Raw genomic sequence first — 19,508 nt, 5'->3', positions numbered from 1 at the left:
AACAATTTAAAAGCAATTAAAATCTGTCGTGTGTACTCTTTTTAACATATTTGTGTTATAGAGTAGTGCAGTTTCTCTTTGAGTTTTTGGTTGTTTTCCCCCGGCGTTATTGTTCTTGTTGTTACTGTTTCTGTATTATACTCAATTATATACTGTTATGTTGATTAATTAAAAAAAAAACAAAAAAACATTGGGGCAGGGCGGAAGTGAGAAAGCCGTCGAACATCGCGCGAGAGAAAATTTGGGCAGAGCGGAAGTGAGAAAGCCGTCGAACGTCGCGCGAGAGAAAATTCGGGCAGGGCGGAAGTGAGAAAGCCGTCCAACATCGCGCGAGAGGAGCCGGGGTTTCAGTACGTACTTCCCACTCCGGGCTCTCGCGCCTACGTCACAGCGTCAAAGATTTCGCCAACCTCGAGAGCGCTCGCTCCCACTCGGCGGATGCGAGGCGGCTGCTATCTTTCGGAAATGTTGTCGTCAGAATGATCCCGCAGCTGGACAGCGGCGATTTCGCTCGTTTTTATACCGTCACGGAGCCGACGAAGCACCGGAAAGGCTACACGGTGTACAAAGTGACCGCGCGGGTGAGTGATCAATCGGGCAACGATGCTACGCAGCTAGCTGGAGCTAAGCTAGTCCAGCTAACGTGGGGCGAACGTCTACGCGCTCCAGGTTTCCGTCGATGTTTTTCGGCTGTCCGTCTGATTGTTTTCCTCGTCAAATTATCCAATGTCGTCTCTTCGCCCGCGGGAGTTCGGGAAACTGGCAAAGCGTTTGCCGTTACGACCGCAAACGCGGCTGACCCGCAGCCCGGCCGGCGGAAACGGCGCAGGGTAGCGATTCGCCACGAAACGCCAATAATCTGGAGAATTTCCAGAATATCGAGGACGGGGGATCGGATCGCTCGGGGCTGTGTCCCACGACGCCGAATGCTTCTCCGTACTGTATCCCTGTCGTGGTACGTGCGGGATTTGTTCGATTTCGAAATGCCTACTACGTGCGTCGGGAATACCGAGCCGTTCCGAAACTACGGGTGACGTAGAGCAGAAATACGACATTTGCGTAGCGCCGAACCGGGAGGAAAAAGTCGTCGCTAATTTACCCAAGTGGAATCCCGAAATAGGAAATCCGCGCCGCGCCGCGCCGCGCCGAAACGTAGCATCTGTCACTTTATTCGGAGTAAATGAGAAACGACGACTTGTCAACCAGACGGAAATAGATCCATTTGTATTTTTAAGCTTGAGCCCTGGCGACGTCGCCCTCGTCGTCCGTCATGTAAGGCGCCCATTGTGCTCGTCATTTGAACGACCGGATCGGGACGCTGACTCCTTTCTCTCCTTTTCTACTTTTCCACAGATCGTTTCTCGGAAGATCCCGGAGGACGTCCGAGAGGTAAGACGTTTCCGATGCGCGGTTTGGACTTTTTCTCTCATTCCAAGGCGCGCACTTGCACTCTTGCCCGGAAGCGCCGCTAATGCATGCGTTCGGCGTGGTGTCAATGAGCGCACCGGCGAGCGTGCTGCGTTTGGCGTCCGCGGTTGGATCTGGACTTTTCTTTGTCCGCCCCCCTCACACGACCTACGCCATCGCCACATATCCAGATCACGGTGTGGAAACGCTACAGCGACTTTCGGAAACTTCACCACAACCTGTGGCAGCTGCACAAGAGCGTTTGCGGCCAGTCGGAACTTTTTCCTCCCTTTGCCAAGGCCAGAGTCTTTGGTAAGTACCCGCCCTCGTTTGACAAAACAAATGAGATCATTTCCTATCAACTTTGGGAAAGTATACCTGCAACGGTTATCCCGTTTAACACAAACAAAAGAAAAAACGCTATTTGAATCCACTTTTCAGTAGCATGCTTTTTGACAGGCTAGCTCGAAACTGGGGGGGGGGGGGGGGGGGGGGGGGGGGTGCATCAAAGGGGCTCGAATTTTGACGCCCCCCCCGCCGTTCAGGTCGCTTCGACGACTCGGTGATCGAAGAGAGGAGGCAGCGGCTGGAGGACCTGCTGCAGTTCTCGGCCAACATTCCGGCTCTGTACGGCAGTCCGCACGTCCGCGACTTCTTCCGGGTGAGACGCCTGCGCCGGGAAGGGCGCCGGCCCAAACTCAAACGTGACGCGCTCGGTCCAGGGAGGCCAAGTCCGCGACGGCTCGGAGCTCATCGGACCGTCCGAGCCCTCGGCCCCGTTTCCGCCCGACGCTTTCTGGGACCTCTCCTCCGACGGTAGGTGCCGTTATTGTTGAAATGTTGAGCCGTTCGTGTTCCGCCAAATCTTCCACCTCATCAAAAAGGCTTGAACGATGTCGTGGCTTGGCAAGAGAGGGACTTGAATGAAGCCCCTCGCCTGCACGCTCTCCCTTGGCGCCGAGTTGCCACAAGGTGGTGCCAAAGCAGCGTTTTTATGTTTTCGAGGCCAGTCGGAATAAGGCACTTGCTGCGTCCAAATGAAGCCCCTCACTTGCACACGCTTCCCTGGCACCGAGTTGCCACAAGGTGGCGCCAGAGCAGTGCTTTTATGTTTTCGAGGCCAGTCCGAATAGGGCACTTACTGCTCGAGCGAGTGAGAATTTCCTGTCGGGCACTTTGATATTTTGCCTGTTGCGCAAAAACACTTTTTTTTTTTTACATACTTTGAGAAGGAAGTCGCTTACATATAGCAGTGGAAATATTTTTTCAGCCGAGTACTCCTTACCCCGCTCCAAAAAAAAAAGTTCTTGAAACAGCCCTGTGCCAGCCATGTCTGATTTATTAAGCTTTGCTACTAAATTTGGAGTGATATGCGCATGAAAGTGAACGGAATGAAGGCATACAATGTTGTGCAAAGGAATCGGTTTGTAGTTTTGCAAGTGAACATCTCAAAGTCCAAGATGGATTTTATCTCCCACAGCGGGCGGCGTGTTTACCCGAAAAAAGATAGAGAATCAGTTGGGCGCTAATAATGAATCGTCCGGTCCATCCTCGTTAGCCTCCGGCTCACCAAGTAAAACGGCAAAGCTCAGAAGGCACGTGGATTCTGACCGCGCTAACCTCGGCATCCGGATTCCTCCTTTAGGTGAAGGGGACCCGGCCGGCGCGGAAGATTTGACGGTCCCGTCCCAGTATGGAGGTAGGTAGGAACCGGCCCGGTCGCGGGTGGGATTCGGCGCCCGTTGCGGCTCTTCAGCCCGGGCCGCGCCCCCCGCAGGCCCGTCCGACGGCGGAGGCCGCTTGAGCTCCCCGGCCGCGGACACGGACCGCCATGGCATGGCCTCGGGCGGCGCCCCCCCGACGCCTTCCCCGCCGGAGCGGGCCGAGGCCGACTACCTGGACGAAGCCGGCGAGCTGATGGGCGCGGCCCGGCGGAAGGAGGACGACGGCGACTACCGGGCGGCCTTCCGCTTCTACCGCGGCGGGGTGGACCTGCTGCTGCGAGGTGTTCAAGGTGGGACTCGGGACGGGCGCGAGCTTGTCCCGGACCCCGGCTTCCTCCCCGCGAGCGAATTTGCGCGTCCCCGCAGGCGAGGCCAGCCCCACGCGGCGAGAGGCGGTCAAGAAGAAGACTGCCGAGTACCTGCTGCGAGCGGAGCGCATATCCGCCCTTTGCGGAGGTCCCGCGCCAACGGTAACGGAAATTTCCTTTCTTTTATTTCTTTGGATGCGGCCGCTTCCCCGGCTGACTGAGCGTTGCGGTTGCAGGCCTCGGGGTCGCAGTGCTGCGCGTCCGCCGGCGGGGGGAGCCGGAGCGGCCTCTCGGACGATCTCCGGGCTTACCGGGTGGTGGGCGTCATCGACAAGGTCGGTGAAAACACTCATCTTTGCAGGCCCGGGGACCGAACGCTCGCAAGAATCGCCGTGAATTCTTTCTTTTTTTTCTCTAGCCTCTGAACCGAGGCAAAGCATTTTTAAATGAAGAAAAAAAAAGAGGCAACGCGCCGTACGGTCCTTGTGTGATTTATGACACTTTGCAACCACATCTGTAATTGCGCTTCGCCATCGTAATGCCCCCAATAAAACACGGAAGATTGCCTTGATCATATAGGGGAGGGAGATGGCGTGCCGTGCGCTTCCGCGTTCCGCGTCGCTTTTGACCGGCGCGGAGGTCCGTTTGGTTTGCCGGTTCCGCCCGCCGGAGAAGCAAGCTCGCCGCTCAGCCGCGAAATGACTTGGCCCCATCCGCGTCGCCCGTCCCGCAAAAGCCGCAAGACAATGTTGACACGGCGCCAGGCGCTCGGAGATGTGCGTGACGCTTCATAGCGGCTTCGCGACGCAAGGCAAACCCCCCCCCCCGCCCCCCTCGTCTCATCCTTGCGCCTTTCACTTTTTAATGGGGACAGAAGAGACAGATGGAGAGAGCGCCCCCCCCCTCTCCCTGATGTTTGTGTCTTAATTATATTAGGGCCCTGGCTAGCGCCACTGCTCTGTTTACGCACATCTCCATTCATATCCATTTAGCCTGCACCTGTTTGGTCCCGGCCAGGGTCACGCGGACCGGCGGGGAGAGAGACCGGCGCACATATGCTGGCCGTCTCCCCGCAGAGGCCGTGATGGTGTCGGGACAGAAAAAGCGCCCAAAATGAAGATATCAGGGAAAGGCGAAATGTACTGGCGCCGCGTGCGCGCGCAGGGAAGCCGCCGACGCAAGGCTGGCTCGGGGCGCCGACACCTGCCGCTGCAAACACAATATGGCCCGTGCGCGCCTTCTCCCCATCTAATAAGGATAAACATTTTGAGGATGCCAAATCTCTACTTGGAAAGCTGCGGAGGTTTTTATGTCTGCTTTTGAGATATGCAGTATGAACAACCTATGAGTGACGGATTGCCAATCGGGCACTGGGCGTACCCCCCGCCCCGCCGAGTTGCGCAAAAATGGGGGAGATGCGCGATAAAATGTTTAGGTTTCAGTTTGTCCAAGGTTGACCGTATTCCCAATTTTGAATGGCAGTAAATGAACCTGACATGGGCTAAATTTGATATCAGCATTTTGAAGGGATAAGACGTTATATATAAATGTGTGAGTGTGTATATACATTTCAGCCTGCCAGTGTTTTTTTTATTCGCTTTTGCTGCGATTTCCCACATGAAAAACTTCGGAAAGCTCGACTTGGGTCGAGGGTCGAAAGGTGCGCCGACGACAGACAAAAGGAATCATTCAAAAATGCAAAAATCCCACCTAGGGTTGCGACCTGTAAGTGCGCGCCTTGGGAAAAATCGACTCCCGCTAATGGCTTTGGTGTAATAGCTTTAAAAGTGTCCGTTTTCTTTCATGGATGAAAAAGTCCATCTCCAATCAAAGGGAGCGACTTGTGACAAGATTGAAATGATAAATGTTCCGTGTGTGCGCGCGCAATAATTGAGTGGGAGCACATTAGTTTGTGCCCATCTGGTGAGCTAATCAGCTAATAATTTTTGCCCTAACGTGCCTCGATCAGTGTTTGCTGGCTGTGACATTGGCAGCGGGCCCCGCCCCGCCCCGCCCCGGCCCGGCCCGGCCCGGCCCGACCCGGACGGCTTCGATCCGCCTTCTAGCGTGGGTTCGCGATGATTCTGCGCCGAGCCATTAATCCCGCTCTTGCATGGCAGGTTCTTTTGGTCACGGAGGAGAGAACGCGGGAGATGTTGGTGGTGAAAGTAAGTATCCCGCGCTTGTGTGCGGGCGCTCGTCCTGACTGCGAGTGTGAAGCGTGGCAGACGCCGGGGAGGGAGGGGGGGGCGCGACCGCCGTAATTGATTCTAATGGGCCCGTCCCCGTCACCTCCTCCGCTCTCAGGTGTGAGACGCGTGCCAGATGTCAACGCCGCCACACGCGACTTGACATAGACGCACGCGCCCGCTCGTACAGAGACAAATCTCGCCGCCAATGTCAACTTGGCGCGGCTGGGTGAAAGTCGCGCAGGTGGCGGCTCCGCGGCTCCGCGGCTTGGGTGACTTTGACTCGGGGCGGGCGCGGCTGCCGTTAGCCGATAATGGCCCGTTTCTCCTTTGCCGCGCTCCCGTCCGCCTCCGCCGCGCCGTCGTGGAAACGGAAGGCCAAGAACGGGGCCGCTTGCGCCCCGGCTGGACTAGCATTTCCCGCCTGGAGTTTGCGCGTTGTCCCCGAGCCCGCTCTCCGGGCACGCCGCGCCGACGGGTCGTACCAAATTGTCCTCAGGTGCGATTGGGTGCGCCAATGTTTGTTGGCCCCGCCATTTGCTCGCAAAGGGCGCGGAAAAATCAAATGGCGCTTTAGTGGCCTCGTTAACAAGCGCTCGTAAGCGCGAAAGACGTTTTGACCCATTTCAAAGTGAATGGACTGCTTTCAGGGATGTCGTCACCCTTTTGGAAGAGTCCGGACGTTAAACCCAGATTCTTAAGTACATTGGGGACATGAATTCCCAGACACTTGAGTAATAAACGGACACTTAAGTGTCTGGACCCTTGAAAAATGGGAAACGGGGTCCCTTGAAAAATGGGAAACGGGGTCCCTTGAAAAATGGGAAACGGGGTCCCTTGAAAAATGGGAAACGGGGGTCCCTTGAAAAGTGGGAAACGGGTCCCTTGAAAAATGGGAAGCCGGGGGGAACGGATGGCTCTCTTACGGCGTCTTTCCCCGTCCGCCAGGCTTTGAGGAAGAGCGGCGAATGCGGGCGAGCCAACAAGAGCGCGGCGGCTCGCTCGGCGCCGCGCGCGGTGCCGCACATGGTGCGGCTGAAGAAGCTGATCGAGACGGAGGACAGCGTCTTCCTCTTGCTGCAGCACGCCGAGGGTAAGCCGGCGACTTTGCGCCCGTGCCCTTGTCCCGCGCAGATGTTGGACGGAGATGGCGGCGCGTCACGGGCCGTTATTCTGATAGCAGGTGGCGCCGCGCTTCATTAGCCGTGCCGACACCCGGGCCCCCTTACATGCCGAACGCTCCCGTCCCGCCCCGCCCCGTCCCGATGAAGTCCGGCCTCGCCTTTTCTTCTACTCGTCTATCTCGTGATCGATTGATTTGAGGAGGTCGCTCGGACCAAACGCTGCGAGCGGTGGGTGGGGCGACGGAAAAAGACGGCAAACGAAAGGGCGAGCCTCGGCCAGCAGGGGGGGCTAAAAGACTGATGGCGACGCTCATCAGAGCAACGATGAGATGATTCGCTCATCTTCCCGGGGGACAAAGTTGAGCGTGTTTCAAAAGCCTTGGCCTTTCTCTACGCTGGCCGCTGCGTCTTCTAATCCGGTGCGCCTTTTACCGCCGGTTTTCGTTTTTGGGGGCTTCGTCTTGATGGAAATCGGTCCGTTTTTACCTCCGCGTTTGTGTCCGTTACGGACGGGTTTTCTACAATTAACATTTTTGAAAACGCCCCGTTTGAAAAGTTTTTGAAGGAAAGGGCCAATGCGCAAAAAAAGAAAAGAAATTGCCATTGTAAAATAAATGCCGCCACAGATTTTAAATCAGCAAAACAATATATTTGAAGGCTTTGGGTGCAATTTGATGAAAAAAAAAAAATCGCTTCCTCGGTCTCGGCATCGAGTCTTTTCATGTAGTCGAGCGGCATTTGTTTTTGACCAAGCATCTTTCTTTCTGGCCATTCATTGAAGGTTCATCCATCCATCCACCTTCTCGCGCTTTTCCCGGGTGGGGCTGCTGCTTATGGACGCCAGGACCGAGTGTCGTTATTTTGTCTGTAGTGTTTTCGCATCCAGCGTCGCTGTTGCCATTTGGCTTTAGCTTTAGGCTAGCCGACCGAATGGCAAAGCTATGCGCCCGTTTCAATCTTTTGTTTAATGTTTAACGGTGGAGTGCGAGGGGGAGTGGCAGGAAGCGGTCTAAAACCATTTATGTTTGGAAATCGTCTATCTTGGGTTCATTTTTTTACATGACAGAAGCCTTCCGTCTGAATAAGGGGCGTTTCCAAAATTGTTTGAGACAGTGCAAGTATTTTTTGGTTGCCCCCCCCAATGCTATGCAGAGCGGTCAGAGCATCGACGAGTACGATTTATTGGCTGACACCTTGCACCTCCTCCTTGGCGCGCAGGCGGAAAGCTGTGGTCCCACATCGGGAAGTACCTGAGGACGTCCAATCCGGACGAGAGCTTGGACATTCCCTTCATCCAGAAGAGCCATACGGCGGGCGCGCGCTCGCCGCCATGCGCGGACGGGGCCGGTCGGGCCGCCGCATCGGATGCCGCGCGCCAGAGCGAGGAGCTCTCCGAGCCGCCCGCCTCTCCCGGCAAAAGCGGAGCCGTGGCCAGGCTTTGCGCGGGAGCGGCGGCCCAGACGGACTCGGGCGCCACCTCCGAGGAGGAGTGCACCAACAGTTATCTGAGCCTCTGCAACGAGTACGAGCGGGAGAAAGTGGAGCCGGGCGCGCTGGGGGACCGGGACGACGGCGGGAGCCGGCGGGACGCTTGCTTTGAGGCGCCCCCCGGGGCCGCCCCGCCGTCGCCGGCCGGCTTTCTCGGCCGCGCCGCGCCCGACGGCCGGGGGCGGGACCCCGGCCACGCGGCGCGCCCCTCGCCGCCCCTCGATGGCCGGTTTTTCCGCATCGACAGCGAAGACGGCGGCGGCGAGGCGACCCGCCCGGATCGGCGGCCGCCGCCCGCCCCCGCCGCGGACGACCTCCCGGCTCGCCGCGACGGACGGCAAAAAGACTCGGACGAGTCCGCGCGGGTCATTTCCTTTCAGGAGGCGGCGGCGGAAGACGAGGGCCGTCCGCCGGACCTCTTGGTCAATCTGCCCGTAACCGGCGGGGTCGCCGACCCGCGGCAAGAGGAATCGGAAAGGGCCCGCGAGGTGGCCGCCTCCCCTCGGAGGTCCGTCAAGCCGGACGTTTTACGGCTCGCCGGCCGGCCGGACGGAGAGCCGGAGCGGCGGCCCCCCACGCCTTGGTCCGTCCTGACCTCCCTCTGGGATGACTACAGCTTGACCTTCGGGCCGCGGGGCGGAGAAAAAACGCCGCCGGAGCCCTCGCGCCAACAGAGCCGGTCGTCCCCGGATGAAGGAGCCGCGGCCCCGCTTCCGGCTCGGGCGGGCGAGAATCCGCGGCGGGGGGCCCCGGGCCCGCGGCCGGACCTATCGGGCCCGTTCCCCGAGCCCGACCGGCCGTCGCCGGCCGCGTCCCGGGCCGGGATTCCCGAGGCCTCCGTCCGGCGCTGGGCCGCCCAGCTGGTGACGGCGCTGGATTGTCTGCACCGAGAGGGCGTCATCTGTCGGGACCTCAACCCCAACAACGTCCTACTGGATCGGCGAGGTGAGATCTTTGTCCTCGTCGCGATTGCCAAAACGCACCACGACAAGTGTTCTGTCAGCGGGTGCCAAGATGGCTATTCGCTCAAGGGAGGGAGAGAGTTAGAGATGGCAGGCTTAAGCTAAGAGAGGGCGAGCGTATCCGCCGTCACTCGGCAAGCAGTCCTCTTGCTAACGTCTCGCTAGCGCGGCCGGCCGTCTCGCGAGCCAAATAAAGACAAGAGAGCGCCTTTTACTAGGTCCCAAATTCCTCCCCATTTTCTTCCGCAATCATCTCTCTCCGCCTCGTTATCAACAAGCGTCTAATTAGCTGAGTGGCTGTTTTAGTCTCCCCCGCGGTAATTATTGTTGGAAAGGGCCCATCCGCAAAGTAGTGCGGCGCATCATTCTGGCTAGCGCCGGCTAATGGCCGCGGCTACCTAATGACACCATTAGTTCTAATGATGGCGTTAACGGGTAGCCGCTAAACAGGAGTAATCGCCGAGGCGGCTCGCTCCAAACGCCCGGCCCGTCGGGGAAGCGTAAAGGAGGAGGCGGCGGCGGCGGCGGCGGCGGCGGCGGCGGCTCAAAGCTACTTGTGCTTTCAGGCCACGTTCTGCTCACCTACTTCTGCAGCCGGAGCGACGTGGAGGAGTCCTGCGACAAGGAGGCCGGCGCCGGCATGTACTGCGCACCAGGTCAGGCCGCCTCGGCCCCTCCTCTTCTGATTTGACACCATTAAACACGCTTGGGCCGGCTCGGCCGTAGACGTCAAGGGTCCGTCTTTCCCGGGCCGGCGGTCATGTAAAGCGCAATTAGAGTTCTGGCAACGTTTGTTATCAGGTAGTAGTGGCGCTCCTGTCATGCGCCGTGCGGATTCGCTATCTATCATTATTTGTCGACGTGATATTCAGACGCTCGGGCTGGTCAAAAAGCTTTTCCGTTTAAATGAGGATTGCCCTATCGCCCTTATTACGCTTTTCTTTTTTCTTCAGTTTGAGACTACCCTGTCACGGGGAAATGTCTGTTGAAGCCGATTGCTGGCAGGCAGGCAGGCCTCAAAGCCTTCCGCTTTCTGCAAGGCTGGCGTTTGGGCCAGCGCAAACGGCGAGTCGTCCGGGAAACGGTTCCCCTGTTCGCTTGTAAGCGTGCGGCGCTCCGCTAAGTGGCGCTGCCAGAGCGCCCGGCGATCGCGTGGCCAGCCCGCGCGGGCCTCCCCTGTGGTCGCCCCCGGCCGGCACGTTCCGGCCCCTCTGGCGCGCCGCTTCAAAGCCGCGCAAAGCGGAGCGCCCGTTCTTCCTTCCTCCGCGACCCCAACCCGAACCCTCTTCACGAAAGCCAAATCGTATCCCGTCCGCCGCCCGAGCGAGCGCAAATCCGGCACCTTTTCTCCCACACTTTTTCATCGTCTTGATCGGTCGCGGACGTGTCATTTCTCACGCGCGCCGGCTTTTGGGAGCGCGTTCAAATGCGTTTTTCCTCACAAGCCCCTTTGAAATGAGCGACCGCTTTTCATCGACAGAAACCACTTCGTATATAAGCGGAATTGTTTTTATTTCAAAACCCTTCGGTTAAAGTAACAGCAGGTATTTGAAACAACGTCAAACGTGTTTCGATTGATCCGAATCGGGGCAAATACTGTCAATGGAAAACCCATACATACAGACACACATATACATTTTTTTAGACAATAATCCCCTCAATTCACAAAAAGCTCGTTTTTTTTTAGACCACGCAGCTTCTGCTTGTCATTTTTTGTTTGTTAAAAAAATACAAATGGCTGCGGACCAGTTCATCGAGTAGTTCAAAACAACGGGGACGAGCGCGGCGCACGCGACGTCTTCGGGGAGGAGAATTGATGAAACAACCCCCAAATAATCATCTGAATAAATCCCTCCTTTTAATACAATAAAAACGGCTTGGATTTGTGGCTTAGGAGCTCTTCTGCCAGCCAAAGATATTTCATTTAAAAACATGTAGTGGATCATCCCCCCAATATCGCTTGAAGACGTGCAGTATTCATCCAAAATGACTCAATCGGGTTCTGTCGTTGGGGGGCGCCCGACACCTTTTTAGCGTCCGCATCTGCCCATAGTTTTTTTGCTTTTTGGGCATCCGCCCATCTTTTTTTTTTTTTTCTTCTGTCTAACGTAAAGCTGCGCGTAACGCAGTCGCGCATTTAATGTATGTGCTTGTCGTTCCAAACAGCGAAGCAAAGTGCGCGTGTGCGCGTGCGCTATCTCGCCCTTGTTATGTATTGCTGTTTATCCAGACAGGGTCAGCTCTATGGCTTCATTCCTGATGACAGATTTATGAGTGTTTGCCAGAGAGCTAGCAGGGGGTCTGCTCTCTCTCTCGCTCTCTTTGTGTGCGTGTGTGTGTGTGTGTGTGTGTGTGTGCGAGAGAGAGAGAAAGGAGAGAAACATGTTTTTAAAAGACACGCTCCAAAACAGGGAGTGGACTGGGAAAAATCCCGCGGCAGTCTATTGGCGTGTTTCTTCTTCACTTGCGCTTATTTACGTTCTCACCATTTTGTCATCGCTAATCAAGAGCAGATGGCAAATGTTTTGATTTGGAATAATTAGGAAAACAAAGCCAAATTAAACAAAAACGAGCGGCGTGTTTGACAAGCAGATGCAAGTTTAATCCCCAAAGTTGTTTTTTTTTTTTTTTTTTTCATTTTTCTATGGAGGCGGAAGCAAGGACAGTTGTCGTGGGTCACACGCGTTTGTCCTCTGGGTTTGGTCGCGCGCAGGTATTTTGATTTTGCAACGCAATCCTCTCGTCGGCGTCTCCGACTTCAATTGGAGTTTTTGCCCAAAATACGTCGCGGTGTCAATTTCTCCCTCGCCGAACGTTGACGCCGTCGCCGCGGCCGATGTTCTACCGAGCTCGCCGCGGCGATTTAACCCGGTGGGATCTGGGAATCCGCGTCCGGCAAAAGGCGCGGCTTCAGCGCACCGGACCTTTGGCCTCCCGCTCAGAAAGGGCGCCGGCCGCCCAAAAAACCTCGGATCGGCGAGATTTTGCGAGAAACCAAACGCTGAGATTTCATCTTTCGACGTGCGGCGCAATCTTACAAACGCCCCGATTGAAATGTCGGCATAAGTCGGCCGGAGCCAAAAACGCGGGGCCCGTCTGGAGCGCGCGCGGAACGCGGCCCGGGGCGCGCGGCCCGGGGCGCGCGCTTAATTCCCGTCCTCGCCCTCCCCTTGTCCGCGCGTGCTACTGACAGAGCGCCGAGCCCAGCCAGCTTCACTGTACTCTCCCCGCAGCTCCTTCCGCATTAATCCATTGTGATGACATCGACCTTGCTCTGAGACGCGGCCGAGCGCCTGTGTGTGCGCGCGCGCGCCTGCGCGTGCGCGCGCCTCCGGCCGGGAGCGGCGCAGGTATCACTAGTCGCTTCAATGACGATCCCCTCTCCTCGGCTGTCAAAACGGCGGTCCCGGGGAGCCCCCAAGACTCGCGAGGGGCCGCGCTAACCTTGGCTGCAAGAGAGCCGCGCCCGCCCGGAGGCCGGGGGTCTTTGCCTCTCGCGGGCCGAGGAGCCCGATCTCCGGGCGGCGGGCGCGGGGTCACCCCCCCCCCGGGCCGCGGGAAGCCATCTGCCGCCGAACCCGGCCTCCGCCTCCGCCGCCGCGCTTCTCCTCTCCTCTCCTCTCCTCTCCTCTCCTCTCCTCTCCTCTCCTCTCCTCTCCTCTCCTCCCGCTAGCGCTTTCCCTCTCTTCCCAGCAAAGTCAAAGGCTGGCCTTTGGGAAGTCATAAAAAGACACATTTGGTCCCCTTCGCTCGCGAACACAAAGCCTTTTTCCGCGCGCGTCTCAAGCGGGAGGGACTTTGCCCGTCGGCCCGCCGGGGTACGAGTGCGCCTTTCGGCCGGATGTCCTCGTTCGAACGACTCGCTCGTCGGGAAGCTCGTGTTGCCGGTGCTTTGAGGGCGGGCGGGAGGACCGGACTTTGACACCTTCCGCTCAGCCCTCGGTCGCCGCCGGACCGGTCGACGCTTGAGATTTTCACGGCGGACCAAGACGCCCGTCGAGGCGGTCATCCACGGGGGCCGTCACGGGAGCCCTCCGCTGGCTTTCACGCACGCGGGCGTCCCAAATACTTTCCGTTCCGTTCCTTGCCGCTTTGCGGGTCCTTGCGCCGAGAAGTCATTAGATCTCCAGCATATCAAGTAGGACTCCGGGCACCGGCCGTTGCAGGCTCGTCACCCGTCTCCCGGCCGGGCTTTCCCCCTTCCCAAAGACCTCGGTTTCTAACCCGTTTACCGGTATTTGGGAGGGGAATCTCGGCGCTGGAGCGACCCAAACGAATCCGAGAGAATCTTTAAAAGCCTTCGCAAAAAGGAAAAATGGCCTTCGGGCTCGAACAATACGAACTCGCGGCGGGAAATGCGGTCGGGGTCCTCCGCTCGGGCGCGTCGCTTGTCATTTGCGGTCAGCGAAGAAGATAGAAAGGAGGCAGCGAGAGAGAGAAAAACGAGAGCGCAAACCGGAGGAAAATGGGGCAATACTGATGATGAAAAAGGCGGCCGCTCTATCCTGTGCTCAACTCGCCGCTTTTCACGTCGCGGAAGGCGACGTTCAAATTGGAGAATGCCGGCAGTTAACGAGTTAACGGCTGTGCCGGTGTCAGTGCTGTTCTAAAAAAAAAAAAAGCCCTCTTAATGGGCCCCGCTATTGTTTTTGTTTAGTGAATGGATGAATCAAAAGAAACAAATGCGACAATGAAAATTGAAAGGGATTCTAATTGAAGGAAAGCGCGAGAAGCTCCTTTTTTTCATCGTATCATTTTTTCGTCTTCCCTTTTTCCCGTTTTCTTTTCGTAACTTGCCGTTTATCTGTTTCCCTCAAATGGAAGCTTCCTGCGCGTCCTCAGCTTCCTTTTTTGTCCGTTAAATGTCCGCCTTCAGAGGTTTTGGAAGTCTTTGTGTTTAAAAAAACAAAAAAGGAAAGGAAAAAGAAGCAAACGTGCTCGTTGAAGACAATTTGAGCAATTTGACCAAGAGAAAGAGAACAAAGGTCGGTCGCGCTATTTGTCCTCGGGCGTTTCTTAATGCGGCCGTTTTGTCTGAGAGTGCGTTTGCTGCGGGAAGGTCGGGTCATGCAGATGGCGTGAAGTTGGGCCACAGACGCTTTCCTCAATTTAACTGCTTTTTTATTATGCAAATGACGCTTTTATGGGACGGGCTCTGCGTGCGTGCGTGCGTGCGTGCGAGCGCAGGCGTGTCAGTGGGCTAAATTGGCCAGCGTTTCAAGATGTCCGCCCGCCCGCCCGCGACACTGCCACCGAGCGAGTGTTTTGAACCTCAAGTGGCGCCGCCGAGCGCTCGGCCCATTTCCTTTCTTCTTTGAAAGCGGGGTATTGCTATTTATTTTTTTCCCTTCCTTTTCAGAGGTGGGAGGCATCGGCGAGGAGACGGCGGCGTGCGATTGGTGGAGTTTGGGCGCCATCCTCTTTGAGCTGCTCACGGGCACGGTGAGTCCAAAAGCGCTTCTTTTCCTTTTTTTTTGTTGCTCCCCTCCCCGGCGGCTCAGGTATTGTGGCTCGTTGATTGGCGTGGGCGCTTTCTGGCCTCGCCAGCTTGCGCCGGGCGCGTCTTGGCCGGCGCCTCCGGCGGCGGCGCGGGAGCGCCAGAGGTGTCGGCGCCACATCCTCGCCCAGCTTGAGCTCCATCTGCCGGGCCGGGGGGTCGGGCCTCGCCGGGCCCCTTTGCCGGCTCCTGGAGCGGCGCCGGCGCCAACCTTACGTCGCCGTTGAAGGTGACGCCCGGGGCGCCTCTCCGAAGGGGGGGCCGCACTCCGTCTTTTCAACACTTGCGATGACTGAAACCCTTTTGATTTTTTTCGATAGTAACAAAGACAAAGTGCGATTTGAAATTTGACTCGCTGCCAGTCGGGGGGGGGGGGGGGGGGGGGCAAGCTCGGTTGCTATGTCGGAGCATCTGCAATCTTTTTTCAATCTTTCAAGTCCAAAATTCCCAAGTAACGTGCACAAATGACTTTTTTATGGGATGTGTACGTAATGAGCTAAGCCGGAGCTTCTCAATGTATTTTTTTGCAAAGGGAAAACAATTTCCGCTCCCCCTCTACTTGCCACAGAACCTTTGAATAGATAATTATCCATTAAAAAAAATGACCTCTACCTAAATCTTTTTGAACATTAGCACAAGTAAAAAATCAAACGTTAACTTTCAAGCCTGTTCCTTGGGGTCATTTGCACCCCCCCCCCCCCCCAACGTTGAGAAGGGGCTTCTCCAAAAAGCAAGAAAAAAGCTTTAGCGTGCCAGTCAAACGGATGGCCCGCAACCAAAGTGCCGACTTCCACGCCACACAATAAAGCAAATGGTAAAGTAGGCGGTAGCGGGCGATCAAAAGACGAGTGGGAACATTTAGCCATACTCACATTCTCAACAAACGACGGAGTAGATGGAGCGCAAGAAACCACCGCCACGTAGCTACCGTAGTGACAAATGCGGCCGTCTTGTTTGTTTGGAATCTTCTTGGATTGACGTATTCTTGAAAGGAGGCGAGAAATCGCGCCTTTCTTTTCGACGTCAGCTTGCGTCTCGCGTGCGCGAGCGAGCTAGCTTGCGTCTCGCGTGCGCGAGCGAGCTAGCTCGCGTCTCGCGTGCGCGAGCGAGCTAGCTTGCGTCTCGCGTGCTGGCTGGCGCGCGCGCACGGACAGAGCGGCGTGCAAAAGGGCCCTTGAATTTTTCATTGTCTGTTAAATGTAAATGGAGCGTAACTGTTTGCCAGGGGGCATCTTTTCTTATCGGCCATCAAGGGCGGCCGTCGACGTCCCAAACACCGATCGGGGGGGGGGGGGGTTAGCTTGCTCTTATTGCGTTTGAGGGCGCTCACCTGGGGAAAAAACACCAGTCGGTCACACAGATGTCTCCTTTGATGATTAGGTCTGGCCAGCGTCCTGGCGCGAGCGAGCGAGCGAGCGAGCGAGCGGCGCAAATGGCGCCTCTTGATCCTCGCGGGATAAGATCTGGCCCGGGGCGCCGGCCACCGACGCAAGTCCCGCAGCACCTAGCAAGGCGGGGGGGGGGGGGGGGCATCGCCGTCGTTTTGCGCGTGTTTTTTTCGGCCCGCGTCGGATGATGATCGCGGGCCCTTATTGTCCATTATTTGAGGCGCGAGGCTTTTGGAAGGCGCTTGGGGGTCTTGCGCTCACGTACTTACTTTTCACATTTGGATTTTGGCCCGAGTGCACTCATCTGCTTTTTTTTTTAAATCCCTTCCGCTCAACCCTTCCAGTCAACTTTTTCATAATTGGAACCATCAAAACGCCGTGTTTTTCTCCGCCGCGTTTTTCTCCGCCGCGTTTTCCATGGGGTCGCGCGCCGTTCCAAGTGGAGCGTCGGCGCTTGTTGTTTCAGGTGCTTTTTTTTTTTTTTTTTCCCCTCGTCTGTTTGCGCTGATGTTATCTCCCCCCCGCAGTCGCTGCTCCGGTGCCATCCGGCGGGAATCGGGCGGCACACGGCGCTCAACGTCCCCGAGTCGGTGTCGGAGGAAGCCAGATCGCTGCTGGAACAGGTAGCGCGTAAACACGGCGGGGGCCGCGTCGGGGGCCGCGTCGGGGGCAGGCCTTTCCCGCCCTGAGCCCGGCCTTCCCGAGACCCGCGCGCATATAGCCCCCCCCCCCTTCAAACCGTCGGGATCGTTTGCGATGGGGCGCGGCGGGCAGAGCGAGGCGGAAAAGGCGCTCCGGGATCGCTACGCAGCGTTGCGGATGAAAAAAAGGTGGGCGGGCGCCCGACCCATTCAACTTTGGAAGTCTCGGTCCTCACGTTCCAGTCGGTTGGCCCGCACCCTTGCTCTTACGCCCTCAAATTCGGGTCGGCCCATACCCCGTTCCCGTTTCGGAAGGTACCCCTGAAGCGCCCCGCTTTTTTTCCATGAGAAGCCACGACAGAAAGCGGGACTAAAACCCAAGGCCGCATTTGGCGAAAGGGACCGTTCTTAAGGGCGGGGGGCGCCCGCCCGCGTTTCTCATTGATTTCGCCCCAATTAGGAATGGCTCATCAACGGTTTTTCCTTTGTTTTTAACGCCACGGCGGCAGCTGCTGCAGTTCAACGCCGGCGAGAGGCTGGGGGCCGGAGCGGCCGGCGCCGAAGACATCAAATCGCACCCCTTCTTCGCCGACGCCGACTGGAGCGCGTAGACGCCGGAAGCGCAGGTAGACGCCAGCGAGCGCCCGGGCGGGAAAGCGGGGCGCGCCGCGGCGGATCCCGGGACTCCTCCGCGTCCTTTTCACGCCGCTCGCGATACGCCCGACGCCGACCTCGCCGGTTCGCCGGGCCGCGTCGAGCCCGGTCGGAAATCGGCGGTCCGAAGGGAAGGCGCTAGCCGGCGAGCTGCAAATAGAGGCCATTTGCAACACGGGGCCGACGGTTTGCCGTAGAAGACCAAGCTTTTTGGCGCTCGGGCCAAAAGAACAATTGCGGACTCCTTAATGACGCGGGCGCGACGGGCGGCCCGGCGGAAGCCGACCCGAGGCGACCCCGCCGACGTCGTTAGCGGCGCCGGCCGCCTCTTCTTCCCGCCGCTCGTTAGCGCGAGCGCCCGGGGCGCGGGGGTCGACCCCGGCGACGAGCGCGAGCCTGTCAATCTCGCCGGGCGGGACGTGCGGGTCCGGGCTACGCGAGCGTGCCGTCTTCACGTCGCTCGCCGCCCGCTCGTCAAAACGCCGGCGCCTACCGCGCGTCCCGGTGCGAGCGTTTCAAAACGAACCAAAAAAAGACGCGCGCTTTCAAATAAGCCTTCTGACGTGACAAAAAAAAAAAATCTCCTAACTTAGTGGCCATGTAAAGGATTCCATTTTTCCTTTGCGTTTTTTCCAATGAAACGCCGACATGTCCGTATGCCATAAACGCTCCCGTTCCCATTCCCAAGCCGAAGCCCCATTTTTTGTCAAAGAAAGCAGCATTTCGGCACCAAAATCCCCAAAGTCTTTTTACTTCCACAAAACGATCTATTTTAAGCTTTTGGGTCGCCATTTGCTTCCAACCATGTGAGTTGCACATTTCTTTGATTCCCTTGATTGGTCCAACCCAATTTGTACAATTGAATGCGAATGTATTTGTACAATTAACAGTTTGAAATGTCGATATGCTTTCAATGCTCCAATTTTGAAGAACGTATCAAGGGATAAAATGAGTTTTTATCAAAGAGTCGCCGTTTTCTAAAATAAACGCAATCTATCTTAAGGTTTTTGGGTGCACGAAAAAGACCATTTAATTTTAACGGGACGATAACTATTCTTTGAAAGTCCGGATGGGTCTCGCCGTCGACCTAAAGAGTCTACGTGTAACTGAGGTATTTTTGGACTCCCCGTCCCCCTTGCCGCAAACCGTCAATCCTATTCTTCGTTTCCGGCTGCCTTTGAATGGCGTTTGACTGATTGTTGTGTTGTCCCTTCTGTTCTGTCCCTCAGCGCGGCTCCATCTAGTGGATGCAAAGCGCAAGCCCTACTGTAGCTTCTACTCCTTGCGCCTTATATTGCCACGCTTCTCCTGTATTCAAAAAGAGGCCCCTCATTTCCCACTGTCTGTGAATAAAGTTCGACTGACCCACCCGCCTTTTGTCGCCATCGTCTTTAGCGCAGCTCCAGCTAGCGGACGCATTACGCGAGCCCGGCCGCCGCCGCCGCCGTAGCTTCTGCTCTATGCGCCGCGCCCCACGGAAGAAAAGATTCGTTGACTGGAGCGGAAAATACCTTTGATTTGTCGGTTTTGGCGAACGGGCTCGGCGCCTTTCTCCCTCCGGTGTGGGTTAGGGTCAAATGTCAAATGCCCCGCGTCGTTTCCACCCTGTGGAAAGCGCGGGGACTAAGCAGCGGCCGCCGCGCGCCGGGCTCGGCGTTTGCTGGCCTTTTTGCACAAGGGGCACCGGCCCGGATTTGAGACGGAGAGGACGCTCCCATCACGCAACGCTTTCGGTGGCGAGCGTCGCTCCCTGGAGCCCGTGGGCCCATTTGACCCCCCCTCCCCCCGGTCCTCCGACTTCCCGGACGGCACGCGCTTTTGCGGCAGCCGAACGGCCTCCCTCGCGCGGCGCCGGTGGCCGACTTTGCTTTTTGTCTTTGACGCTTTGACTTTAGCTCGCAGAGCCCGGCGGGACCCGGCCGGCGCCGAGCCGAAGGGCCGCGGCGGGGGAACCCGGGGCATCTTCCCCGGCTTCCGTCGAGACGCGACGCCTCCTGGTTGCGCGCGCTAGCTCGACGGTCCGGAGGACGGCCGCAGCGAGCGGTTGACCCGGCTCCCTTTCGGAGCCCTTTTCTCCTCCCCGTCAACCCCGGCGGGCGTTTTTTGAAAGCGCCGCCGCCTTTCCC

The 19,508-nt window shown here is 57.4% G+C and overlaps 1 protein-coding gene across 4 annotated transcripts; it reads left to right on the top strand.

Moving 5' to 3' along the window:
* The first annotated feature begins 381 nt into the window (after positions 1–381).
* Positions 382–18,755, top strand: rps6kc1 (ribosomal protein S6 kinase B1). 4 transcript variants are annotated; one of them, XM_088403311.1, is made up of 17 exons: positions 382–581; positions 1,354–1,389; positions 1,599–1,719; positions 1,953–2,068; positions 2,130–2,223; positions 3,053–3,106; positions 3,185–3,421; positions 3,498–3,601; positions 3,676–3,774; positions 5,560–5,607; positions 6,577–6,721; positions 7,971–8,748; positions 8,857–9,185; positions 9,769–9,858; positions 14,562–14,644; positions 16,615–16,710; positions 17,238–18,755. In XM_088403311.1, exons 1-17 carry the CDS (start codon positions 480–482, stop codon positions 17,337–17,339), a joined length of 2,634 nt encoding a protein of 877 aa, XP_088259437.1. In that variant the 5' UTR covers positions 382–479; the 3' UTR covers positions 17,340–18,755. The 4 variants fall into 4 exon arrangements, with proteins under 4 accessions (XP_088259437.1, XP_088259435.1, XP_088259434.1 ...); XM_088403309.1 differs by having other exon boundaries at positions 7,971–9,185; positions 17,238–17,354; positions 18,612–18,755; XM_088403310.1 differs by lacking the exon at positions 382–581 and adding exons at positions 643–955; positions 1,236–1,272 and having other exon boundaries at positions 7,971–9,185.
* Positions 18,756–19,508: the final 753 nt, after the last annotated feature.

This window comes from Hippichthys cyanospilos, chromosome 20 (genome assembly GCF_059441005.1).
Source record: "Hippichthys cyanospilos isolate Australia breed blue-spotted pipefish chromosome 20, RoL_Hcya_1.0, whole genome shotgun sequence".
NCBI classification, from domain to species: Eukaryota; Metazoa; Chordata; class Actinopteri; order Syngnathiformes; family Syngnathidae; genus Hippichthys; species Hippichthys cyanospilos.
The sequence above is the reverse complement of the archived record's forward strand: the minus strand, read 5'-3'. Positions and strand labels throughout refer to the sequence as shown.

Coding starts and splice junctions, on each gene's coding strand:
- rps6kc1 (XM_088403309.1), top strand. CDS start 480: ATGATCCCGCAGCTGGACAGCGGCGATTTCGCTCGTTTTTATACCGTC. Junction 5,608..6,576: donor GGGAGATGTTGGTGGTGAAA/GTAAGTATCCCG, acceptor CCCGTCCGCCAG/GCTTTGAGGAAGAGCGGCGA. Junction 14,645..16,614: donor TTGAGCTGCTCACGGGCACG/GTGAGTCCAAAA, acceptor TCCCCCCCGCAG/TCGCTGCTCCGGTGCCATCC.